The sequence below is a fragment of the Sylvia atricapilla genome, chromosome 5, assembly GCF_009819655.1.
Source record: "Sylvia atricapilla isolate bSylAtr1 chromosome 5, bSylAtr1.pri, whole genome shotgun sequence".
NCBI classification, from domain to species: Eukaryota; Metazoa; Chordata; class Aves; order Passeriformes; family Sylviidae; genus Sylvia; species Sylvia atricapilla.
This window is the reverse complement of record NC_089144.1, coordinates 16,749,273-16,775,807: the sequence shown is the minus strand read 5'-3', so window position 1 is coordinate 16,775,807 and position 26,535 is coordinate 16,749,273. Positions and strand designations below refer to the sequence as shown.

At 42.8% G+C, this 26,535-nt stretch overlaps 1 protein-coding gene across 6 annotated transcripts in view; it reads right to left on the bottom strand.

Moving 5' to 3' along the window:
• Positions 1-8,765: 8,765 nt before the first annotated feature.
• FAM107B (family with sequence similarity 107 member B) overlaps positions 8,766-26,535 on the bottom strand; it is a 58,977-nt gene continuing 41,207 nt past the window's right edge. For 5 of the 6 annotated variants that reach the window (XM_066318790.1, XM_066318789.1, XM_066318785.1 and 2 more), the window contains 3 exons: positions 18,036-18,228; positions 13,911-14,064; positions 8,766-11,913 (listed from right to left, as the gene is read on the bottom strand). In XM_066318790.1, the coding sequence (XP_066174887.1) occupies positions 11,797-11,913; positions 13,911-14,064; positions 18,036-18,163 (399 nt within the window). In that variant the 5' untranslated portion in view covers positions 18,164-18,228 and the 3' untranslated portion in view covers positions 8,766-11,796. The remainder of the gene's footprint in view (positions 11,914-13,910; positions 14,065-18,035; positions 18,229-26,535) is intronic. The other variant, XM_066318788.1, reaches the window with a different exon arrangement.

Here is a 26,535-nt window from a genome sequence, read left to right as displayed (position 1 = left end):
CCAGATTTGAGATAATCATGGTATTTTGAAGACAATGAGTGATTTTTGAAACTTCCTTGGCTGAATACTGGCCTTTATGAAGACAGCTGCTTTGAGGGAGCTGCACATAAAAAAAAGTCTTTACTGAATAGCATCATTAAACTATGCAGGCATTTTCTGAGATTATTTCCTCTTATTTGGAAGCTTAGCTATTCCAAATATCTTCAATTTTATATTAGCTTAAGTTTAGGGATGTCATCATGGCTGCATATTAACTCACTGGCAAAAAAAACCCAATTACAAACTCAGCCAGAATGAAATGCAGCAGATAGGACTGAAATCTTTAGGAATTAGAATAACTGCTGATAAAAAAGCCATTATCTTTTCCTGAATGCTTGGTTGCACAAATCCAACTCAAGGTGAGAACAAATTTTGGAGAACTTCTTTGGCATAAACTTGTTGACAAGGGCCTATAAAAACAGCTTTTCAGAAGCATTTCTCAGGTCTGAAATCTTGCAGCAAAAGGATCAAAAAGACATCAAGCTACCGAGCCTTAATTCCCTCTCAAGCTCCTCTATGCACACCCCTATGTACCAGGATGACTTAAAAGCTGAGAATGGAAAAATTCATGGACTGAGAAAACCACAACTTAATGCAGCCTGGCAGGGTTGAAATGCCCTTGAAATGGCAGTGGAAAGCCAGGATCCCTCCCACATTCCTATTTGGATGGGTCAGTGAAAGAATGATGCTTTCCCTGGAGAAAACAGGATGCAGGATCTCCAGTACCAAGGTGATTTGCTACTGGAATTTCTTCCGTTTCACTGGATAAGTCAACTTGGGTCAAGGCCTACTTTCTGTGGGCATGATATGTCACTGGGCCAGCTGCTCTTGTCCCTGTCTCTGGAGCATCCCTGTGCTGAGGAAGGCAGGCCAGCACCACTGGAGGTGGATATTGGGCTGGGAAGCAGCAGGTTCCTCAGGCAAGGAGGACAAGAGCATCTGGGCCCACTGGCTGATGTTGGGATTGCACAGCCTGTGGAGGTTTCAGCTGAGCCTGCACAGAGTGCAGGCAAAAAAAGGGCAGCTGGGAGTCTCCACTTATGGGAGACTCCCTCTCTTTGGTAAGAGAACCCATAACATTTACCAGCTTCGTTAAAGAGATCCTCACTGCTGCCTTGGAGGATGGAGAGCTCAGCACAAAGGGGCACTGTCCCCTGGGGTCACAGGAAGAACATATGTTTCCTCCTGATGGAAGAGTGGCAGTAGCAGCTCAGATTTGTCTGGAGCCTTTTCCCAATTATCAAAACCAGGTTGTGTGAAAAGTCCATCTGGACACCCAGCCAAAAACATTTTGCACCTAAAAGTCATTTTAAAAAAGAAGAGATCAGTAGCTTTGGAGCAAGGGAGCTTTTGAACCCAGAAGTCCAAGATGAACTGAAAGAACAGGTTTTTAATACAAAGCTCCATATATAAAGAAGTAAATTTATATTGCAGTTGAGGCCACAAAACTCCCCAAAATTAACAGTAGAGGATATTTAATTCCAGCTGCAGCCAAGAGTGCAAAAACAGTTCACTGCTAAAAGGAGCAGAAATTGCCATAAGTATTCTAAAGAGTTTTCCAATTTGCTGGGTTTGAAGTGATTTCACTCCAGTTAGTGAGGGTGGGATACAAATGCTAAGGGGCTGGAGAATTTAAAAATGCACACAAAGGTACTTTTAGGAAACAAACTCTCAGCAGGTCTCTTTGGCCATGTACCTTGCTTGTCAAACAAAAAATGGTGGAGGAGAACAGCTTCTGAGCCTCACCAGCCCACTCACTAGAGGAGGCTGCACTATTTAATACATTTTGTGAAACCCCCAGATTTCCCCTGGCCTCCAGGCTAGGAATGGAAAATGCAAAAGGTCACAGGTAAAGAAACAGCTCGAGCTGTCCTGAGGTGAGAAGATGGCAGAGGATATAGGATCATTCAGGTTGGAAAGGACCTTCAACGTCACTGAACCCAGCACTGATGAGTCCACCAGTAAACCATGTTCCCAAGACACATCTACATGTCCTTTCAATGCCTCCAGGGATGGTGACTCAAACACTTCCCTGGGCAGTTTGTTGCAATGTGGGGGAACCCTTCTAGGGAAGAAATTTTTCTTGATACCTGATCTCAGCCTCCCCTGGTGCAACTTGAGGCCATTTCCTCCTGTTCTACACCTGGAAGAAGAGCCTGACTCCCACCTGGTTATAACCTCCTTCCTGAGAGTTGTAGTGATAGGATCTGTCCCTGAGCCTCCTTTTCTTCATCCTCCATTCCCTCAGCTGCTCCTCATCAGACTTGTGCTGCAGACCCTTCCTCAGCTCCACTGCCCTTCTCTGGACATGTTCCAGCACCTCAGTGTCCTTCCTGAACTGAGGGACCCAGAACTGGGCACAGCACTCCAGGTGTGGCTCCTGATGTCCCTCCAGTCTGGCATTATCCCAGGAGGCTGTTCTAGGTTGTTTGGCTTTTTTTCAGCAGGGAGGTTAGAAATCCTTGTGGTGAGCCCTGGGGCAGCAGTTTGCCCAAGGAAAGGGTAGCAGAGGTGCAGCTCAGGATGAGGAGCCTTGTGCCATGCTCTCTCTGCCAGAGAGGAGCTCACCCTTTCCACATACATCTCCCAGTCTGCTGCTGCCAGCCCAGAAAGGCTTGGAGAAAGCAGCTTTTAGTGGAGATTATGATCCAGGGTGGAAAAGCCACCATGAAGGTCTGCTAGTAGGGCCCTCAAGGTGGCAGGGCTTGTTTCCCTGCTCTCTGCAGGATCAGCAAGCTCTGCCCACAGCACTCTTGCAGAGAGCCTTCCTAACAGGGAGGCTTTGCACAGCACCAGTGGGTATTCCCTGGGCTGGATGTGTGGTTTAGGCCACAGGGCAGAGACACCCTGAGACTCTACTTCAGAAGAAAATTCTTTCCCCTGCACCTTTGTGTAAATACACTTTCCAGCTTTCAGACCAGGCCAGGACACAGCCCTGGAGACATCTTTTCCACTGTATTTCAAGCAATTCTCCCCATTTCCATTCATAACTTAATCTGCATGGGGTTTATGGGCCAAAAGAGTGGTGTTCTATCTCAGAGGGTGTGTGGGACAGTCAGGGTGGTCCAGATCTCGTGTATGCACCCAGCTGGAGGGCTGCAGAGCATGCACAGAGGGGAAAGGAGGAACATGGAGGGTGCAGAGGGCCAGCAGCCCCCCAGAGGGAACAATCTCCCTCTTGCAGGCAGATGGCAAAGACTTGAGGAAGAAGAGAGTGTGTTCACACCTAGGGAGATGATTTGGATGCAGGCAGGGAAATGTGGCAGGGTCTGGCTGATTTGGCTGGGCTGCTGCTCGTTGTTATAGCAACAGGAGGAGTCTGCTGCCAGCGAGAGGATGGAGCTGAGAATGGGGGACATTTTTAGAAAGCAAAGGAGAGAGTTTGAATGGGTAGAGAGGGAAGTTGTAGGTATGGAAACCAGGATGGCAAATGCAGGCAGAGGAGTGGGATTTGTAGGAATGGAGGATTCTCCCCAACTGCATTTTGATGGTCCCATTGCACTCCTTCCCTGGGGCAGAGGGAGGGTCTGGCTGAGGTGTCTCTCCTGCTGGGAAGGGCTGCCAGGCCATGGAGGGCACCTCAGTGCCCTGGGGTGACAGCAGTATGAACACCACTGCTGGTGGTGGAAGGGGGCAGAGGGGAGATAACACAGGGTTGTGCTTGCTGATGGAATTGCAGCAGGAGCCAAATCCTCTGAAATGACCCCAAACTGCAACAGTGGTGGCTGCCACCACGAAAGGCAAAGGAGCAGCTATTGGAGAAAGCTGTTCCAAACACAACCCTGGCACATTTGGGCTTATCTCATCTCCAACCTGTCCTGAGAACACCTTGGATCTCTGCAGGGATCTGCTGGTGGATAACCCCGGAGACTCCACAATGGCCATCACAGATCTCTCCAAGGAGAACCATCGTGCTTTAACACAGGACACCAAACACCCGCCTGCGACTCCAGCTCCTGACTTACCGAGGTCTTGAGACACACTCAGCCAAGGCTTTCAAACGCAGCGAATCAGCCATGTCTTAGCGGAAGCGTTAATGACATTTGCATAGAAAATTCACGAAATAAGAACGCATTTCTCCTAGAAAGCAGCAGTCGTTCAGTCTCGACAGCTCAGTGCTTTTAGAAGAAAGGTTCGGAGGGGGAAGGAAAGGCAAGCCCTGGCTCCCGCTTTGCCCAGGAGAGGGCAGCAGCGGCAGGAGCATCCCCGCCGCATCCCGGCCGCTGCGCAAGGACCCGGTGAGGAAACGCCGGCTCGGCAAATCCTGCCAAGAGGTCCCCTGCCCAGAGGAGAGCAAGTTGAGTTTGCCCACGCATTGCTTCCGTGTATTTTAGTCTTCCTGTTAATCGCACAATGGCTTGAGTTGGAAGAGAATTTAATGATCACTTAGTTCCAACCCCTGCCGCAGGCAGGGATGTCACTCACTAGACCAGGCTGCTCAGGGCTCCTTCCAACCTGGCCTCGAACACTTTCAGGGATGGGGCATCCACAGCTTCTCTGGGCAACCTGTTCTAGTGAGCCATCACCCTGTGAGTTAAGGACTTCTTCCTAACATCTAATCTAAATCTCTCCTTTTTTAGTTTAAAACCATTCCCCCTTGTCCTGTGACCATCTGCCCACATAAAAAGTTGCTCCTCCTCAATTTTGTAAGACCCGTTTAGGTACTGGAAGGCCACAATGAGGTTTCCTCAGAGCCTTTTCTTCTCCAGGCCAAACAAACTCAGCTCTCTCAGCTTGTCTTCCTAGGAGAGAATGCTCCTGCCCTCAGATCATCTTTGTGGCCTTCTCGGCTGCCACTGCAGGAGCTCCATGTCCTCCTTGTGCTGGGGACTTCAGAGATGGATGCAACATTCCAGGTGGGGGTCTCACAAGGTCAGGGGCAGTAGAGAAGGAATCAAGGAACAAACTTTTGCCACTCTTCTTTTCACCCCCATACGGTTTTTCTCATCGTGGTCCTTTTTAAGCAGGGCTCTGAGAGAAAACCTTTGAGATGTCTATATTGGTTTCTCATTTATGCTCTGTCAGACAGCCACTCAGAATTTTTATTTCCACCTGTTCCTGGTCCCTGCATACCCAGTATTTTCCCATCTCCATTCCCCACAAACCAAGGGCTTGGGCTGGGTTTCCCTCCACACTGCAGTAGTCAGCCTCAAACACCCATTTCAGGATCCATCCCAAAGATTCTTTGCTAATTGAATTCATTACAAACCAGCCCTGGGAAATAATCCAAAGGCAAGGAGGCCTGAATAGGCAGGAAGAGCTTGGGGTAAAAGGAAACAATAGGAAAGGAATCAAAAACACAATGAGGCTTCAGGGGAAATAAAAAGGCACACGGTACATTAGAGGTGAACACAGATACAGGCTGAGTGCATCATCCTCAGAGCTGCTGTTTAACCTTGGGTACAAGGTGGAAACCTTCATCAGTCAGGCACTTGCCTTGCCACTGTCTGTTCCTCCTTTTAGCAGCTCCTTTTTCCTCCCCAGACAGCAACCCCTGCTTTCTACCATCAGGACTGAGTGGGTCTAACTGCAGAGGGGCCTGAAGGTAGTTTGCAGCTCCTCTTGTCTGGTTATCATAACGATTTCCTAACACATAGGGAATGGAAATCTTGGTATAAAGCAAAAGAAGATCCCTTGCAACAAGAAAATGATAAAAAATACAAAATCTCTCTTTGAAGAGAATTCACTCCTTGGAATTTAAGAAGTTAATTCTATCTGTACTAGAAATGAGAGTAAAATTTCCGCAACAAAGCAGAGGTTGTAATGTATGGGACCCACTGGGTTTAGCAAATTCCCCAAATCCACTTTGTTGCTGAGCTCAGCTCATGAAGGTGGTTCCCTGAAATTGTATGGAGCACAATTCACTGAAAGGATTAGCACCAAAACAAAGCTGGATGAAGACAAGAGCTCAAACTGCACATTAGAGAAAATCACCCCTTATGACCCACAACCACAGTGATGAAGGACTTTCCAGGTTCAACAATGTCAGTTTGAAGGGTCTCTTTTTTTTCTGCTGCTACTGATGAAAGCAAAATCCTGATCAGCTTTCCATCAGAGAATCTTTTAGGCTTCATTCACCAAGGGAAGAATTAAAGGACAAACAACCAGATGGACACATGGGAAACCATTCCCCTTCAGGGAAACCATTTCAGATGGGCTGGGTTGCCATGTCCTGCCTCCACAGGCAGCTCTCTTTGCCTTTCTATATCAAGGAATAAATACCTTAAATGAACCCCACTAAGGGGCTTAGGCTTTCTGGGCACTCTTTAATTTTTGAGCACAATAAAGTAGACTTGGCATTTCGATTGCATTATTAAAGATTTGTTTCCAAGTAGCTGAAGAGGGGCAAAGAAACATGTTTCTCCTTCCCATCTAATCAGGCTGAAGTTTCCATGTGCCAGCTTCAATCTGTGCTAAATTGCTCATGCTATCCACCTGAGAGATTAGATGGGTGCATAATGGAAGTTAATTCTGAAAATGATTACTCAGATAATTAAGTACTGTGGCTACTATAGCAGTAGGTGATTCTGGTTGTTGGAGCCTCCTCTCAGGTGCTTCACAACCTCCTCCTTCCACCTCCTCTCCTGTTGGTCAGTGTTTGGCCTGGGGCAGGGCCCTTCTCTGCAGCCCCCTGCAGAGGCCACACGTCCCCTCCAAACACCTGGCCTGACTTCATGGCAGCAAGCACCAAAGCTGCTGAGCACAGAGCAGAGATGGGCTCTTTACCACATTATGAACCCCACAGACATGAAGGGCCAAATTCACTAAAGGCATCCAGGTGCCTCATCTACCCTGGGGTGCAAAACTCCATGGAAAATAGCGGGTGGTTTGGAGGTGGTATTTGAACTGCCCGGCTTCAGAATCCTTACAAGCAGACAGTGTTCCCTCCGAGTCAGGTGTTGTGAGCTCCTCCACAGCCAAAGGAAGGCACTACACTCCAACAGGGCTGATTGCTCTGGCAGCAGTGAACAGTGGATGATTAGCTCAAAGGCATGTACTTGAGGTTCGGCAAAACCAGCCCAGAGGACAGAAGCAGCCCCTGCTAACCTCAGAGAGGCACTGCAGGCCATGGGAGGGACCCAGTGCAGCCCTCACCTAGGTCTGAAGCAATGCCAAAACATGAGCTGTGGAATACGAGCACCAGTCAGGACATCTGTGCTGTATTTACCACACCAAACACTTCCTCTGGCCACAGTTTCCACCACTTCCACTGAGGACAATCATCCTTAATATTGACAACAGCACCACAAACCTTTACTCTGACAGATGAAAGATTCCAAACAGCATGAACGGTTTAAACTGGCAGGGGGAGGGATCCAGATCTCCTCCAGATCTCATCAAGTGTTTGTGTTCTTTCCATTGCAAAGCCTTGAGAACCCAACTTGCCCTCCCGTTCTTCCCCCTGTAAACACCAGTTCTGAGCCTATGGAAACTGCACAGCAGTTCTTTGGTCTCCAGTTATTTTCTTAAATGCAACTGGTCACCACAGTGCCACCAGGCACTGCAGGTTACAGATACTATCCACGGACCCTGTAAGAGCAGCAAAGGGACCTAGAGGTACTTCTTTCCACATAGCTATGGCATGACACAACCCATCTGCCTATGGCCAGAGGAGCACAGGCAAAGCCCCCAGTGGACTGGTGCTTGCAAAGCCACATGACAAAACCTATTAGCTCAACACAATCCAAAAGAGCAGACAAAAGGAGGATCATCTTTTCTTCTGGACATACTACAAAAGCAGATCACATGCCCTCACCATTTTCTTTCTGTAGCTGGAGTGAAATATCAAAGGATAATTCAAAACACATTTGGCTACACTTGAGGTAGGAGAGCACAGGGCAGTATCTCCAACAGGCCACAGAAACTCACCCCTTATTAACTCTGTTCTTTTTCACCTCCCCCGCATCTGAGAGCTTCTGGAGCGGGTCCAGAGTCATTGCATCAGCAGTACTGCCAGGACCCATTCCACATGCTGAGCAGTTTCTGATGGAAAAAAGCATTTCCTGACATCTGTTCTGAATTCACTGCTCTCCTCCTCCCCCACTTCATTTCGCCCCATGCTCCTCTCCAGCTCCCCCTCTACTGTCACCTGCCCAGCTGACCAGGGTGAGCTGAGGATCCTTGTGCAGAACTGATGGCACATGCCTCTTCCAGCCCTGTCCATCCCCTGCTACCTTCCCTATCAACTGGATTTTGCTCTTTGGCACTGAGCTGTCCGACCCTAACCCAGCAATTTATTTGTGCCTGCACCTTCTTTCTCATGCCCAGGTCTTTCCTACTAAACCCACAGGCTGGAGCATTGTCTAAATTAAAAGGAGCGTTGAACAGAGAACCAGGCTTGTTACTCTCTTCTCACTCCCATTTGAAATGGAGCTATTGCAACTCTGATTAATTCCAAGGATTGATAATGATTTCCACAATTACTTGACTTCCATCAGAAGTTTTCCCTTATGCTCTTCCTCACCTTGGATTACCTGAACAGCTGCACAGTCCTGTTAAAAACTTTCTGCATCAAACATATCTGAAGGATAATACTGGCTTAGAGACACAGCAAACTCTTTCTGTCAACTTCTGCACATACAGACAGGGATGCAGGGTTTTAAGGAACCAAGAAGTCATTATGATCTTGATACTTCTCCCCACACTGCAGAATTTTAAACAATCTGGATATGTCAGTGCAGCCCCCAAGGTTTTGTTTTTGGCAGGATACGACAGACACCACCACATACACCAAGCATGTAGTAGATTTTATTAAGCATAACTTTGGTTCTAAATATTCCACCCTCATTCTCGTAATACCTTTAGTTAAAAACAATTATACAAGAGCAAATACAAAAAATATTAAATTATGAAAACAAATCCATTAAGGCTCCCTTTTTATATTTATATATATTTATATATGTACACTCAAACAAGTGCAGATATTAACAGAATGTTAAAGCCACAAAATGCTAAAAAATTTACTACTATACTATCAAAAGCAAGAGTTCTTAAAAAAGTACAAAGTGGTAAGTGAGCAATTTTCAGATCACTGAAGTATTCGCTGGATTGCTTCAAAACCCATATAGCTGAAGAGCAGAGCAGGAATTGCTTATGCTCACTGCCAAGCAGGTTCTTACTTGAGTAGCTGCACAGGACACTTGTGGTGTGACTAACTGGCCACCCATTAAAGGGTTGCCCAATCCTGACTTCAAATACAAGCTTTTGCCTGTCAAAATTGATATGAAGGTGGCTGGAGTTCCTAGACTAAAGGATTAGCAGGATTCAAAGGTGTTCTAACACACACGTTGATGTTCTGTTCACACAGAGAGTTAATTCCAATGAAAATCAAAAAACAACTTCATGCTGTATGTACAAGGGAGTTTTCTGGCCTCCTGTGTTTCAGAAAGAGAAACTCTACCCTCAATCACAAGCTAACCTGGGGAGAAAGCAGACTGCCTTTAGCCTTGAGGGCTCAATCCAACACACCCACTGAAGCTAAAACCAGGGTCTTTGTCCCCCACCACTCCCAGTTCCACTGATTTTGTTTCACTGTGCATATGTGGTAACATTGCCATGATCACCAAGGGCAAGTGGCTAACACGAAATGGTCTGCTCAAGCCAGAGGAAGATTTCCTCACTCACTTCCAGACTTTTCCAGACTGAGCAGAAGGTTAATGTGGAGCTGAAACCAAGAGGCAGGATGTTTGGTAGGTTGGGAACAGCTAAGATGAAGCATGAGCAGGGTGTGGAAGGCTCAGACATAGAGCTGTCTCAACAACATGAAACAAAATCAGTGCAAGTGTTGGAATGATGTGTTGCCAGAGAAGATCCTCTCCTGCCAAGAGAACGGAAGGAGAGAGGGAAGAACCTGCAGCATTCAGGGTGTTCCTTTGTTGAGATAATACATGGAAGAATCTTACATTTGGCCTCTGTCTTTTGTATGTCCATCATCTGAACAGTCTGTTAGACCATCTTCACATTTAATCTTCTAGACGCGAGTCACACTGCAAGTCTAAATCAATGGCAATATGCTTATCACAATTCAATTTACCCTCAATCTGATTATGTCCTGACAAAAAATGCCTGTATCTTAACAAATTGAAGTCTGTATCTAGGAAACATTTCTAATTGTGAGTGTTTTGTCCCAAGTGCTAATCTGAAATTGTATTTAAAATGTCCAATACTTACAGGAAAGGCAAAAGGAACTATAAAAACCAAACCAACAACCCTCCACCACACCTTTACAATACAAACATGCCACTGCTGATATTAATAAAAAAGTGTTCTCAAACAGTTATGTCCAATGTAATTACAAAGTAGAAATTATTGTGTTTAGCATCCTAAGGCAAAGGCTAGGGATTAGATCCTCAGCAGGTATGTATGAACACAGTTTCAGTTAGAGCCAGGACTATCCCCACCAAGGAAGATGAGGATTTCTCCCCAGATTGTGAAGATATATCTGCACCCAGTCACACTAGGTAAGAATCCAATTCTATAATCCTAACATGAGCAATCTGTTCCCCACTCCTCATCCCAGGCTTTCCTGGATAACTAGTAGTCATAAGCATGAAGGATCAGATTCTGTCATCCCTGTGCAAGCTGAGCAGTATTTTATGTAATGGCAAGTCACAGGGGCAACTTGTGGAAAGGCAGAAGATGACAGAATTGGACCCAAAGTCTCAGTGGTAACACACTTCCCTTCTTTCTTGAGGATGAATGAAGGCTGGGATAAAATGAATTTCATGTTATGCCTCACTTTAGGGAAAAAAATCCATTTCAGTAGATTCCTGCAATTGGTTTGGTCTGGTTCAAACACTTCTCTACTGCAGAAACTGCAACAAGTGTCTGCAAACAGAGAATAGGAACTGATGGCAGATCAGTTCCAGCAAATGAGTTCAAACACTACCAAGTGATGTGTTACCACTGTACTCTGTTCAGCAAGTCCTTGGAGGAGAAAGGCCACAACACCAAAGTAAGTAGGATTTCAAAACATGAAAAGTAGAGGACAGATCATTTTGCTTTGAGAGGTAAATTCACAGGTTGCACTTCACAGGCCTTTACACAACAGTGTAAGTTTACAGACAGATAAATCAGCCTCTGGAGTCTCCCTGTGAAAGGATCATCAGATTTTCACTCTTTCATAGCCCAAATTCTACATGCCAAACAGCAAGAAAAGAGCTTTAAGGCTGCTTAACTTTTCACTGCTGGTGAATTTTAAGCATTCTCATCTTGCTCACAGCTACCTATCCTAGTGGGGATGGGCAGCAGTAATCAGCACACCTCATATCCTCCTAGATTTAATAAAAATTCCAACTAAACACAAACTATTGTGAGATATGCACAAGCTGTAGGTCTAGGTGGATGAGATCTACCTGCACAGCAAAGCTTGATATCACAGGAGGATTTTTGTTCTGTTTTAAAGCAAAATATAATCTGTGTATCTCCACTAAACGAGGATCACAAGAGTTAAAGCAGTGCAACACTGAAGGAGTTTCTCTAGTATCCCTGGTTAAAATCTCTGAGAAAGCATGTCAGCCTGGTCCATGACACTGAACTGACAGAGACACTCCTTATCCATTGATCTCAGGACTGTATTTGGCAAGTCGATCTGTTTACAATACTGTCTTTTTAATCCACACATCCCAGGAATTAAAAATCTCATCTTCAGTGAGTGTCAGCTGGATGCTGCTATATTCCCTCTTGAGGGGCAAATGTGAGACAGCTTGCAAAAGCCTCTCTCTGCAGGAAAGCTGGAAGTCTAAGCAGGGGCTGGCTCTAGGAGTCTGGTGCTTCTGTTGTTTCCTGGACCGTCCTCCTCAAGTTGCCCTTGACTTTGACAAATTCAGGTGCGTTTTCTTGCTCTTCCTGTATCTTCTGCTTCTCCAGCTCCAGCTTAAAAGAGAATCAAATGTTAAAAAAAAAAAAAAGAAGCATAGAAAACACATCGTTGAAATACAAGACAAAAACGTAAAGGTTTCAATAACCGGCCATGCCAAACTCTTTAAATTGCTTCCTTTCTTTGTCTCATGGAAAAGATAAAATTGCCTTTCTTTGGGAGTATCTGTTCTCATAAACAATAAATCTTTTCAAATCCTTGGCTCTAGCTTGTTCCAGATCTCTACCTTTGCCAGACAGACAAAAACTCTGGAAGCCCAGTACAAGAACAAGATGAAGCACTTTTTAAGGAATTCTTGGACATCTTCATTAAAGAAACAACAGTAATTCCCTTCTCTGGCTTTACAACAGAACAAGGACGAATGTGCCTCGTGGGAGAACACGTGAACAGCTACTACCGAGCACACTTACAGAACTGATTTCTAAATGTTTAGGTATAAAGTTCTGTATCTAACTTGAGCCTCTTAAAGAGTATCTGGTTTGTCTATCACAAAAACCCAATAAAAAACCAAAAAATCTTTGTTGGCCCCTAGCCATTCATTTTTGAGAGCCCATTCACTGAGTCCTTTAACCAAGTTGGAGCTCCTGCCCATGCAGACACTTGAAATTTCCATGTGAGGAAATGCTCTGTGTGGCAAGGCTATGCAGTGTCCATCCAGCACAGGTTTGCACATGGCACAGGATATGGATGGCTTAGTGACCCCTTAGGGAAGGCAGATGAGTTGGCAGAAATGGAGAAAAAATCCTTTAGTAAACTAACAAAAGTGCCTGAAAGGAGGTTTGGGTTTTTTTTTTTTTTAATTCTTAAACAAACCAAGGTCTCCCTGATTAATGGGGAACACATACAGCTCACCTAAATAATCTCTCCTTTGTCTCTGGTTCACTGACAAGGGATGTGCCTTTCTATAAATCACAACAAGGTCCCTCCATGAGTCATGTTGTCAATTAATGCCATTCCTATGATGTTTACAAAGTCACAGCACTGTTTGCAATGGGCAGGCTTTTCCTCTTGTAACAGAATTATCTAGTCTCTATAATCTATGTGGGATGGCTCAGTTTCAAAGCAAATCTTCCCACAAGCTGAACCATTCAAAGCTGGGCCCTTAAGAGAGATAGGAAAAATGACAGGATGATACACTTAAAAATACAATAGCTTTCTCCAAAAATATTTCTAAATCTAATTAAAACAAAAAACCTCAATCTATAATAAAACCCTAAAACCTATAATGATTGGATTATATGTAATCTTAACAGTAATTATTTGGCTTAATTGATTTCTTTTCAGAAACACAGGAGGTACTGTTCTAAAGCATTTATTTATAGCATTAATTTATTTTAAAATAAATGCATTGCTTGATGCACAGTGACTTCTATGATGAGCTGTTTCACTGCAGAGATATTTCCTCTCAGGCACACAAAGTGCTTCCAGAGGCACAGAGACATTTGGCTGCCCCTGTGCCTGGCAAAAAGCTTCACCATAAGGAAATCCAGCTCCACATCATCTCCATGCACAAGGCCTGAGGACTTTTTCTTGCACTTGAAAACACCAGTGGGCTCACATCTTTTAAGACTACAAAAGATCTTTTAAAAGTTATCTAGTTTCTTACATAACCCAGGAGAATCAATTGATTTTAATTCATTAAATGTAATTTTGATGTTCTACAGCCTAACAGCCATGCTTAGTGGATCACAGACTACAAAAATTGACTAAATCACTACAGTTTCAATGGTTAAATAGCATCAGTGCTCCACACACATTCCTGCTGGCTGGTGCAGGATTCATTTGACCAAAGGCAGACCCTGTATACACTTCCTATACAGTAAGTGACAACAGGTAATTAAAGAGTGTGATTTTGCTTATCCTAAGAGATATCTGAATTTAACTAGGGGAAATATGCTGAAAATTGGCTGCTGCTTCTTTTCTGTCTACAAAGGGAGCCTCAGGTGAGTAGCTCAGACGCAGATGTGTAAATGTCTGTTATTCCTCATCTTACCTGCTCCAGTTTCTGCTGCCGTTTCAGTAGCTCTATTTCCAGGTCCGACTTCTTCTTTTGTGCTTCCTCTTCTTTTTGCTGTTTAATAACTTGATCTCGTTTCCTTTTCTCCATCACCTTCTGTAGCTCTGGCTTGTTCTGAGGGGCAAGACCCCTTCAAATTACATGGGGTGAAGAAAAAGGAGATCAGTTTCAGTTAGCAGGAATTCCCACAGAATTGCAGGCAGCTTTACTAAAATCAAGTACTTGCCTATTTAGATACATTGGGATGTAAATAAATAATTAAAAGAAAAAAACCATGCAGACACTTGCCTGATTTCTAACCAGTACTCTAAGCTAGAATTTAAGCCATATAATCACTAAAGATAATTCTCTTTAATGTGCATGCTAGTATTTCTCCTGTATACTTCACTAACTTTCATCTTTAGTTTTCACTGTATTCTCTTGATTCCAAAAGAATGGACTGAAAAAACCATCGCAGATCAAGGCACTATGAGAGCTAGAAACAAATTTTGGACAAGAAGAATTTGCTTGGTGCCTGGTAACTTGGAACAACTGCATTCAGACAGTCCTGTGCAGGCTATTCTGCCCACAGAAGTCTGCATGAACAAAAGTAAAAAGCGGTCTGTCACACTGCTCCTGGAAATCATGGATTCTCTCCTTTCCTTGAAAATGTGACAGCTTTAGTGATGCCTGGCTGCGAAGTTATTTCCACTGAGAGCTCCCAGGCTACAATAAACATCACAAAGAACCTAAGACAACAAAAATCCAGAATAAAAAAGTTGTCATCACCTTGGAGACCAGACAAAGCCTGGAGGATTCTCCCTCTGACAAGCCTTTAGGTGCTACATGAACTGGATGCTTTGAGCCTGTTCAGCACAAATTGCTTTCCAAGCCAGCTACTCCGGAATGAGAAAGCTCATTCCTTGGGAAGATGCATGACGTTATTTATACAGGCACACACATGGATACTCACTCCTACTTATTTTTGTGACTTCAGCCATTTCTTTTATCTCTGTAATGCTGTAATGGTTCCAAAATTTAAGATTCAAAGCTCTCCCTGTTATTCAGGTATTAGCATCACTTAAGGCAGAGCAGAGAGATCTGAAATTTGTCTTTGTTACTGTTGTCTTTCCTGTGAAGACGACTATATGAAAGCATTCAGCGTTAAGTTTAACATCAACCATTTTTTATTTCCACTTTAAGAAACTCGATAATCTGAATAAGCTTTCAGAAAGCATATTTTTACCCTTCCTACTTGCTATACATCTGTGGTTGCCTAATTATTCATTAATATGCATATCTGACAGCATGTCCAATAAAACATTAAAATGCCATTTTATGGTGGTATCTAGGAATGACTCCATATATTATGCAACACTCTATCCCTGTACATACCCTGACAGCAAAATCAAATATTTAGCAACACCAAATGCTGTTCCCTATTTCTCATAATAGATCTCATGGCCTGAGTGCAACAGAAGCTACAAGACTCTGTTCATATTTTATGTTTCATGCTATTTTAATTACATTTTAGCACATAAAACTGAAGCCAGGCAGGAAAAACTGGAGTCATTTTTTACTACTACTATTACTACTACTACAACTACTGGATTGGTAAGAGCAGAATCAGTGGAAGCTTCCACACTGGCAATCAGCAGTCAGAACAGCCACAAACCAGAAAGCAGCTGCTAAGTAACATTACTGTTGCTGCTATTCTCTCAGAGGTTGCACCACAACAAAGCAGAGGCACAGACTGGTTCAGATGTACAGTAACAAAGGGAACCTGCAGAAGCTACAAGTAAATACAACCCCTCAGTCCAATCAGGTGGGGCTGGCAGATCTGTAACAGAACTATAGAGTCAATCCTGTTTCCACTCTTATGTAGAAAAGACAAGCAACAAACTGGTGGATACTGGATTAACTGGGGTCTTGTATCGCCTCCCGGTGACTCTTCTGCTTAAATTACAATGCCTAAGGCTTTGATATAGAGGAAGCACAGTGTGTTACAACACAAGTGAGAGCTGATAGGGCTAAAACCTCTGGAAAGGACTCATATTCTGCAGAGCTGAGGTTGACTCCTAATAAGTGAAAACAATTTAAGTGACCAGTGCCTTGAGGTAGCACCACCTGAATACTTTTCTCCCCAGAACCACTACTCTTTCTGCAATTAAATAACTACACCAGTTCTAGACCCAACAGACACTGCTCACAATGGGGATGCAGAATGACTGGACCAGTACTAATATCTTCTGGCTGTTTAAAACTGATGGGTCCAAAAAGCGAAGCTGCTGTTGTCTACACTGAATCTTTGCAACAAAATAAGCAGCATGTTCAGCAGACTTCTGTAAGAGCACTGAAAGTCCTCCACATATTTGACAGTCTGCTGTAACAAAGCAGAACAGAGCCTAATGTCTACATTACTGAAAAGCCTCCTATCAGAGCTAGTACAGTGACACAAAGCACAGAAGACTAACCCTTCTCTAAAAAATACCATTTTTTCTGCTGGTGAAAATCCTCAAAGTATCTATTTCTGCACCAATAAATAAGAATCTAAAATTAACAGCTGCAGCTAATCAAAGCTACAGTAAGAGAAGAGAGGGTATTGAGGTCTGCACAACTTTTCTGTGTAATAGGATAGTTTCCAAAAAGAAAAGAACCCCATACTATTTTAAAGTGCTTTATGCTTTCATAAACTTAAAAGGAAAAAAAATAGCCTTAATTTATTGCAGCCTCCACATCCTCTAGATTAAGATCATCAGGAAACTTCAACTATTTTTCTTTCAATGACTATAAACTTCTCGGTGCCAGGAACTGACTTTGATGTTTAATCCCATTAACGAAAAATAGGACAAACACCTATTTAGGCCAGTTTCTTCCAATTCAGTTGGAATTCTGTAAAATATCTCTCCTTCTTCATCACTAGAGAAATGCTATATTGTGTATGCAATTCATTTAGAATTAGGTCTCTAAGCCCAGCATTTGTGAGGATTTTGCTATTACACATAAAAAGACCCCTTCTTGCCTCAAAATACTACAATGTCAAAGGATTAAGAAAAAAGAGAGAGAAAACCTGCCATAATGTAACTCTTCCTGCAGAATCTAGTCGTGCTGGAGTAGCCAAAGTCATAGCTTTTTACTCTTCTTTATCATGGTCCTGGGTCTCAAAAAGTCAGAATGGCTGATACCACCAGCTTTCTGCTCAAATCCACTCTGAAATACTGTTTTTCCCCTTCTATTTTATAGATCCCCACACCCTGCCTTTGAAAAGTCCATTTTGTGTTTCTTCAATGCACCAAATCACCAACTGATATCATAGCTGGTTTCTGTTGGTTTAAACAAAGGAGCATCAACAGGCTTAGTGCCTTTTCCTCCACCAGGTGGTCCGGTGGCTATTTTCTTAATGTGTTTTCTAAATGACTTCTCTGTTGCTGAAGAGATTTAATAACAGAACTTCAGCTATTTCTGGGCCAGGTGCCTGTGTCTCTGAAGTTGATGAAATGAAGACATGGTTGTTTACATCTCTAAAAGCAATATATAGAGCAACAGCTGTGCATCCCATCCCAGAGAGGAGCAGGCAGCATTTGCAAAACATACAAAGAAACACTTGTGCAGCAGCAGAGCAGGCACCAGGCTATCACACTGCACTGCGAGATCAAATAAGTAGAGAACACTTTCATGTGAAGTAAACTACATGATTTCTCAGATTTAAAAGTGGCCTCATGGACCCAGTGCCCTGGGAATGGTGAAAGCCCACAGATTTTACCATCTCACTGTTATTAGCAAAATTTTGTCAAATACTTGATAACATTAAGAGTACAAGACACATCGCAGTGCCCAGGTAACGCATAGGAAATGCAATAGAGGAGGACTGAACTGCTTCCTCTCAAAACTGACCCTCTGAGTATTTACAAAAACGAAATGAAAAGCCTTCTAAGGCAAGCTTTGGCACTGAAATTCAAACAGAAATAAATGCCACAGTTAAGAATCAGAGTCTTTCAATTTACAAGATATGAATTAAACAGTGCCTGCTGGGTTTTGGGGACAACGTCCTTTTGATGAAACTAAAACTCAAGCTGTGTGTTTGAGGTGGGAGGGTGGCACAAGTGATTTTTAGACTCTTACCTTTTCTGATTCATAAGCAGCTCTCTATGGAGATCTTGATGATTCCGGGATGACTTCACAGGATTAATTAATTTTTGAGGTCTAATTAATTCAGGATTGTCATCATCTATGTAGTCTGGTTCAGCCATAATCTTTCTTGGAATGAGAAATGGATCTTTGGGTTCAGTGTCCTTGTTCACAGTATCTTCTTTTCCTGTAAAACAGGAACAACTGCAGTGAATCTACACTGAAAGGCTTTTAAAGATGTCCTAAACCACAAAGGCAGCATATTACATTGGCAACAGTCATGCTTTTGCTGGATTAGTTTTGTCTGTAGAAAGTAAAGGCTCTCAGAGCAAACATCAATAGCATTTTTTTAAATAGGCAGCAATATTATAACAATGGCATCTCCAAAAGCCTTCATCTAGCAACTTGGAGACAAGAGTGTCCCCCGTTTTGAGGAGAACTTCGCAAATAATTTAGTTTAAGTGTGTGAAGACCCTTATTGATTTTAATAAGCCTATACAGATGAAACATTTTTGGATCAATAGAACTGAGACCCTAAAGACATTTAAAACACTGACTGTATTAAATACTGTGAATGCGCATCAAAAGCAGAGTCTCGTTTTGTGCTGTCAGTGACATGTCAGCTGTGGGGAAAACAGCTCTGTGGATAAGCAAGCCCTGAACTGTATCAAGCAAAAGCTTCCATGTGGAAATCGCCAGGTCTGCAATTGTTGTGATGGGGAACTGAATTCTGAGTGGAAAAGTAGAAAAGAAAAAAGTCAGATGAGGTTGTTCCTTACAGGCCGTATTTGACCTAGTGAAAAATCCACAAAAACCCACTGACCTGAAGGCAATGAATTCATGATTTATTTTGTTTGGAAAAGTGGCACTTTCCTATCCTGCTACAGGAAACTTATCTACACATCAAACCACAACATTTTGAATCAACAGCTGACAAGTAAATGATGGCTTTCAAATTATTCATATGTGACCATTCATACCCCTTTCCATTAAAAAGCACCAATCACAAGATGTCCAGCATCCAAAACAAAACCGAAATGAAAAACATCAGAGAAATTCTATCTCTCTTCACTGTTGTGAAAACCTGCACGCAGAATTTGCAGTTGTCAGTTTGATGAAATGTTGGCCCCTCAGACAGATCCCAAAAAATAATCTCACAGCATGTGGGTTTGCAGAGATGAATCAGTGGGACATGAAAGAAAAGGCGAGAGGCTTCCATTCTCCTGACTGGCAGAACAGCTGAACGCTGCACACTGTACTCATGGGGCTACGGGACAAATCAGAGAATCACTGGGATTTGCTGTGCTGTTTCCTGTAAAAGCTGAATATGTGCTTTAACTCAGATCCCACTGTTACCAGCCCTTCCCTCTTCTTTCTCACCCCATGGGCTACAAAACCTATGTTCAGCCACAGTTTAATCCCTGAACTATTTTCTTTCAGTAGGAATCTCACACTGTTGCTCAGGTCTGATCAAATCCACTTGATACAGCAGAAAGATTTTCACTTAATACTTTAGTAGATTAAAACTGAACAGTACCACCATCACTGAGCTGCAGCTGCTTTCACATGAGGAAGCAGAACATGATGGAAGTTTTCAGCAGATGCAAGAAGGATACTCCGGATTTGAATGCGGCCAGTAGACCTGGCAAAGATCTTTCAGCTTCTCTTTTAGAATGGATGATGTGAATTGTGTTTTAGTGGTGCTACATGTCACACACCAAATTTCTGTCGAGCAACTTCAATGAGAAACAGCTCATTAGTGTGAGCTGCTCTCGGGTGGCTCCTTCATCAGTTCTTCAAGGCAAGTTCATATGAAGAATTTTTTAATTCTGTGGGGGTGTCAGGTCTTAAAGGGACCTCTGAAACTACTATTAAAATTGTCCACAGTTTGAAACCATGAAAATACATTGCTGTACATGTCAGAAATCTTACTGACACTGATCATGCAGTAAGAATACTTCTGTCACCTCTTCAGAGTCCTCCTTACTTCCATCAAGCAACCAGCTATCACCACACATGTCAAATATATGGGATCACTGGAAAACAGGTCAGAAGAAGCTTGGAAGACTTCTAATTTAACTTCCTCCTGAGAGCAGGAACAGCTATGAGAACAGAGCAGGCTGCTCAGGACATTTCCCAGTAAGACCCTGAAGATCCCCAAGGCTGCAGAGCCTCTGTGGATGGCCCATCTTTCCTTTCTTCACAGTGGTTCTTCCTTACACCTCCATGAACCTCTTGTCAGCTCCAGCCTGTTGCCTCTCATGCTCCAGCCATGCACTCTGCTGAAGAGCCCCCAAACCCCCTCAACACACACCACAAAGAACCATGCTGTTAATGAAACATTTGTGGAGGTCTATTCTCTTTAGCACAGACAGTGAATAAACCAGCTGCAGTTCTTTTCTTACATAAGGACATAACATTTCATTCTTTCTCAGTGTTCACATCAGGCTTATTACACCTAAAATAACTTTAATATTACATATCTAACCTCCACCCAAAATAAACCTTCTCTGCAAATATTTGTTTTGCTTTACTCCTCTATCAGTTCTGTTGCACAGATAGGCTTGTGAGTCTTCTAGAAGCCTTTTGGCATCAACAGTTCTCTGTTAAAGTAAATCCAAAAATAACCTGCTGCTCCTTCAAGATAATTCTTGTTTGCTTAGGTGGAGATGAAAAACACAGAATTACTCTACAATTGCCATAAATAATGTACAATTTTCTTGACACAAGCCCCTGAAAAACAATTTTGATACAATCATTTCTCAAAGTGTGGTGCTGTATTTTGCAGCCCATCGATTTGGTTTGAGCAAGCCCTTAAAGTGAAGTTTATTTATTCTTCTTTCTTCTGTCCCATCACTATTTTTAAAACATGTATTCAACTCAGAGGTCAGGAATTGTGGTTTCCTACTGTAACATGAACTCTACTAGCAGCAAACATGAATGAATAAAAACTCCCCTGGGAAGAAAAGAGTCTTTCCATGTATGATTAAGCTGCAAATGACTTCAACTAGAATTTCCAAACAGAGCCAGCGACACAGGGCGCCCAGTTCCCACTCAGTGAATTCTCTCACACCCTCTGCAAACCTCAGCCTGGCTGGTGGCCACCAACAAAGTCCTGCACAGCCACTGTGTCATATTATATGCAAACAATTAAGATAAGGTGATCTCTCCCCACACCCTGTCAAAGCTAACATTTACAAAAGCAAGTGTCACATGAAAAGGAAACTGAGGCACAAATGATTCACCACACAAAGGGCAGACAGGAACAGAGCAGTTTATCCCGAGTTTCCTTCTGAGGTTCAGGCTCACACCATTAAACCAGTCAAGCTTGATGACAGAATCCCTTAAAAGTCCTTAAACAAGTTTAATCAATGTTCAAGCAATAACAATTAAAACATTATTAATTCCATGAGTCTCTAGTGCTCATCACCACAAAAGTCACAGCCCATAAAGCTGCTTTCAGATCATCACTAGGTGCTACAGTGGGACATTAATAATCCAAATAATCACTTAGCAGGAATATGCTGCCTGAAGAGCATCCGAGAGGCTCCTTTTAACCATCTGCTGTTACATGATCGACTGAGAATGCACATCCCATTGCTGTGGTTCCTCACTACCTTGCTCCAAATAAAGGAGATTTAGATTCAGGGGATGTTTTAGCTGAGCTTGGCTCAAGTTTAATACACCCACTAATTTGGCAGGTGCTTTCCCAGTGCATTTGCTGAATTAGCTGCTGCTGCACAAGCAGCACAAAAGCATTTATCTACCTTGTAGTGCCTGAATAACTCACACAGTCTTTGTCCACAACTCCAGTATACCTGGATTTTGATCCACAGAGAGAAAGAATAAACTGGGGATCCTCCATGGAAGAGGAATTTTAACTCCTCAAACAACTGCAAAGCAATTTCAACATCTCACTAGACAAAATGCCTCTGTAGAAAAATTACTTCAAGTATCGTCCCAGACAGAAGTTTAATGTTTCCAGACAAAAAGATGCTCTTGGAGTAATCAAAAAGTAGCTCAGTCTTGAAGAGCCAAGACCAAGCGGTCACACACTTGCAACTCTCACTTAATTTCCTTGGAGCACAAGTAAATTAAGGGGAAACAGAAAAGACCCTTCAAAAGTTGGTCCTGCTGAAGAGATACAACCAAACCAGAGTATACCAGAAGCATGAGTCACATTTGGGGGAATGTGTCCAGCAGATACCTTTGCTTCCAATGTTATTTATTCTTTACTCAATCTACAGAGGGTTTTTTCCACCAAAAGTCCCTTAATGGTAGTAACACTGGAAACACGTGTACAAAGAGAACTACAGACAGACACCGGTGTTTTTAACAGATATCTTCACAATGCCAGGTTAAGGATTTAGCAGCTGCCAGAGTTTTTGGTACAAAAGGACTCCCACGGCTTCCACAGGAGAAAGACAGTCACAAAAAAACCTCCTCAAACCCTCTCATGTTTATAAGGCATTCAGCGAATTCCATTTATTTTTTATCTGATATTCTTCATACCAGAAATCTCCCTCTACATATGGAATCTGAATATAAAAATTCCTGTGAGACCCCATATATTTATATTATTACACATATATATGGCATTTTCACCCTTCAAATGATTCCCACAATTATTTCCACCTGTGAAAGCAGAGGTAGAGGCCTCTTAAAAAGCAGATAAATAAATGCCTAAAAATACCAATGGACATGAAAATAATAGAGTATACTAGATTCAAAAGTTACATTAAAAGTAAATTCACATGATTTCCTTTTTACCTTAATAAATTCTTGAACTAATATCTTCCACAGGAGCACTAGCTCAAACACTGAATACCTCCTGAAGATTTTATTCTCGAAGAAGCTTCAACTTCTGTTCTAAGCTGTACTGTAAACCATCAAACATTTTGTTTTAAGACTTACATTTTTAGCTTTTTTAAGTACCGCGCAGACTTGCAGTTTGCTACAAGTAACCCAAAGGCATTCTTCATGAGAAAAAAAAACCAAAACAAAAAACAACAACTTGTTTTACTTTCTCCCTTCCAATTTCAAGAGGAATTGAAATAAAAATTCTTCAGCATGTCTCTGCTCAGATGTTACACGACCAAGCACCACCTCACATCAGCCAGCTTGGGAAGAAAGCAAAAGAGCTACTTAAATGCAGAGTGTGCTTTGCAGGCACCACCTCAGCACTGTTTGCACATGAAAGCTCACACAGCTATCGTCTTTATCTGTATGCTCTCAGTGCAGTAAAAGGCACTCGACTAGAGAGATTTACTTGATTAATCCTTGATTATAGATATCATTAATAACTTCCCACAGTTCACCCTTTAATTCAAAGTAAGAGTTCCTGAAAACAGAATACAAAATACTCTTCCCAACCACAATGTTCAAGCCAGACACCAACAAAGGAATTTGACTCTTACACTGTTTTTTGTGGCTGAAGAAAGGATGGAGTTTGGGCCATGGCAAAACACAGCTAGACTGCCTGTGGAGGGAGAGGGGAGGACCAGAGAGGTCCTGGTGGCTGCAATTCCTCCCATCCCCTCGTTCTTTGTTCCAAAGGGCTGCCACTTCCCCATGACAAGAGCTTTGCTTTTAGATCAGAAGAGTCACTACTCTTCACCTGCCTCAAAATCAAATATGTTCAGGGCAGCATGAACCTGAGATTGCACGCTGAGTACTATCTTGCCACCAGGTCACTAACTACGTTACTGTTCCTCATAATTACCATCATGGAGCTTTTAAACCCTTTAGCAGGCATCTAGATTTTGTTTACAGCTCCACACATAAAAGAGAAGAACATCTTAGAAATCACCATGGCCTCCGCAAGGCAAATCTCGCTGCTTCTTGTCATGCACTTCAAAATCTCACATCCAATCCCAAGGCTGACAAAGTTCTGTCCATCCCATGCCAGGACAGTTTAACTCACAGCACACCCCTGACACAAGGTATCATGTCTTCATTGGTTCCACGGCTGCCAAAGACTGACTGACAGAGAATTCTCTCAGGAACAAGGGCTCACTTGATTTGGGCAGCCCAAAGCAATCTCAGTGATGTCAAGGATATGGAAAGAGGCAGAGCTTGCTGGCTTCTGAAGCTTGTTCCTGTTGTCACTTTAGATGATATTAAAATGACCTAACCCGCTCAAAATCTGAAGGAACTGCAGTTATCACTCATTTTCTTCCCTTAAGTACTGCTGAGAGTAACATCAACAAAGCACAGATAAAACTTCCACTAAATGAGAAACCAGAAGAAAGAGGGTCATGTTAAAGATGTTTGCATTGGCACTGACACCTAAAGGAAGGCAGAGCGTGCAAGATCTGGGGCAGTGCTCCACACGGTTACAATTCAAATGCAAAGAGCTGCTCATGGCTCCCATTCAATTTAAACAGCACCAGGCAGTCTCTGTTGCAGGGCTTTGAAGTTCAGTCAAGTCTTGGGTGTGGAGGGAACAGCCTTGACCCCCAGAGAGGGAAAGGCCTGGAGTGCAATGCTGGTGAGGACAGAACGGCTCCTTCCTCTTGGTCTGTAGTTTACTTGGAAAAGAGATGCAAGAAGACACAAACAGCCTTGAGAATGGCCTCACATCTTCCACTAAAAAACCCAGAAGACAGGAATCTGCATTAATCCTAAAGAAATTTTCCTCAGTCTGCAAGAGCTACAAGAAGTTCTCTGCCACTGGCTTTCAAACCAGCTGAAAGGATCAGCTCTAAATAGTTGCATTTCTTTCTTCTCTTGTTGGGTTGAAATGCTGAAGAGGTGTCAATGCAGCTGTGCAATGAGAGGCAGAAGAGAGAAAGTGCCTCTCCCCTCCTGCTGCAGGAAGAGGTGTGCACACAAGGTGCTTTAAGAATACTGAGAGAGGAAAAGATGGAGACCTTCTGAAAGGACCCCTTTGTCAGACACAGGCAAAACTCATATTTTCACTTTTACTGCAACAAACTACTTAGCATTAATTTTTAATACAGGCAGTAGAAAAGACAGGATGAAGAGCAGCACACTTGAAGGGCACTCATATTCCCTAAATCCTGGTTTGTGATCCACCCACTGTAACACTACGGTGCAGTCTGGGACTAACAGCAGATAACACACATTGTGCATCTTACATCACTTGTCTTTCCTAAATTCCCTACATATTTCTTAAGGACTTTATATTCTCCATACTTATTTTGCTCAGGATTCTGTGATCATCTAAATCCCAAGACAGGGCTGAGGGTTTGGAAAGCCATTCTGATGACAAGGAGAAGACTCAGTGTTTTGAACACCTCTCATCCAAAAGGCCCTAAGTGACTTATTGTGCTTTTGCCCTGCAGAAAAACAGCATGTCGTGCACACCCCCGCTGTCCTCACATCTATGTCAGTCCTTTGAGAGGAATAAATCACGACTGACAAAGTCACACAACTGAATATACACATAACTTTCACCAAAACACTACATGGGTAATTATAACAGTGCAGTAACATGATTTTCAGGAGATGATAATTCAAATTATGCCTCTTACGAAAGGCACTCAGCAGCACAGTTTGCAGCTAGATTAATCCTCAAAGGTAACAAGCAATTTATTTATACACGGGTCAACAGTGATTCATATGCCATTCTGGAATTACACATTTTTTAAAGAGATTTTAAGAGCAGAAAAGCAAATAAGATCAGTTTATGCTCTCTGCAGCTACAGTGCACCATCAGTGTTGTAGACCCATCAGTGTGGGTCACTAAATTAAAAATCAGGGCAACTTTGTTTGAATCAAATTTTACTACATTGAAACATGGGATGCTGCATAAGAACTGAGCCTTGATTTAAATTCAGAAGTCCAAAGAGTGAGAGGAGAGTTTCTTCAGGGCTTCACTGAAGCAAATGTGAAGAACTATCAAACAGTGGCACCCAGTGGTAAAGGACTTCCTGCAAATAGGAACATGACAGAAAAACAGGGAAGGAGAAGGGGGAAGACTGACCCAAATCCATGTTTATATACAGAACTGCTGAACTGAAAGAGCAAACATACTAAATCCCCCACAATTTCAGCAGGAAGTCTTACTCCTAAGTCATTCCATTTCTGCAAACATCAGCATTAGAGAATAGTGATTCTTCAAATAGAAAAGGTTGAACATTAAACAGGTATTTCTGAGGGAGAGGAGGAAATCCAGAGCAGCTGGCAGCTCCTTATCAACTGGGAGACTGCAAACATTCCAAGCATCTGACTTGAGATACCTAAAAGGAGACTGGTGAAGCTTGAATGCTCTTAAAATCTAATTCACAGGACTTCAGCAAGACTCCTCTAGGGAAGAGACAAACATGTTGATAGTGGCTGCTTTTCCAGTTTTTCTGTATTTTCTTCACATGATCTAGAGAGAAAGATTAGAGACTAATGTGTGTCCCAGTGAGGCCAAACAATGTCCGGGACCAAAGGGTGTAGGTCATTCTCCTGGAACAAGAATCCTCTTTTGGATGCTGTGATGACTATGATGATGATGATGATGATGATGAAGAGTCCTAGCAAA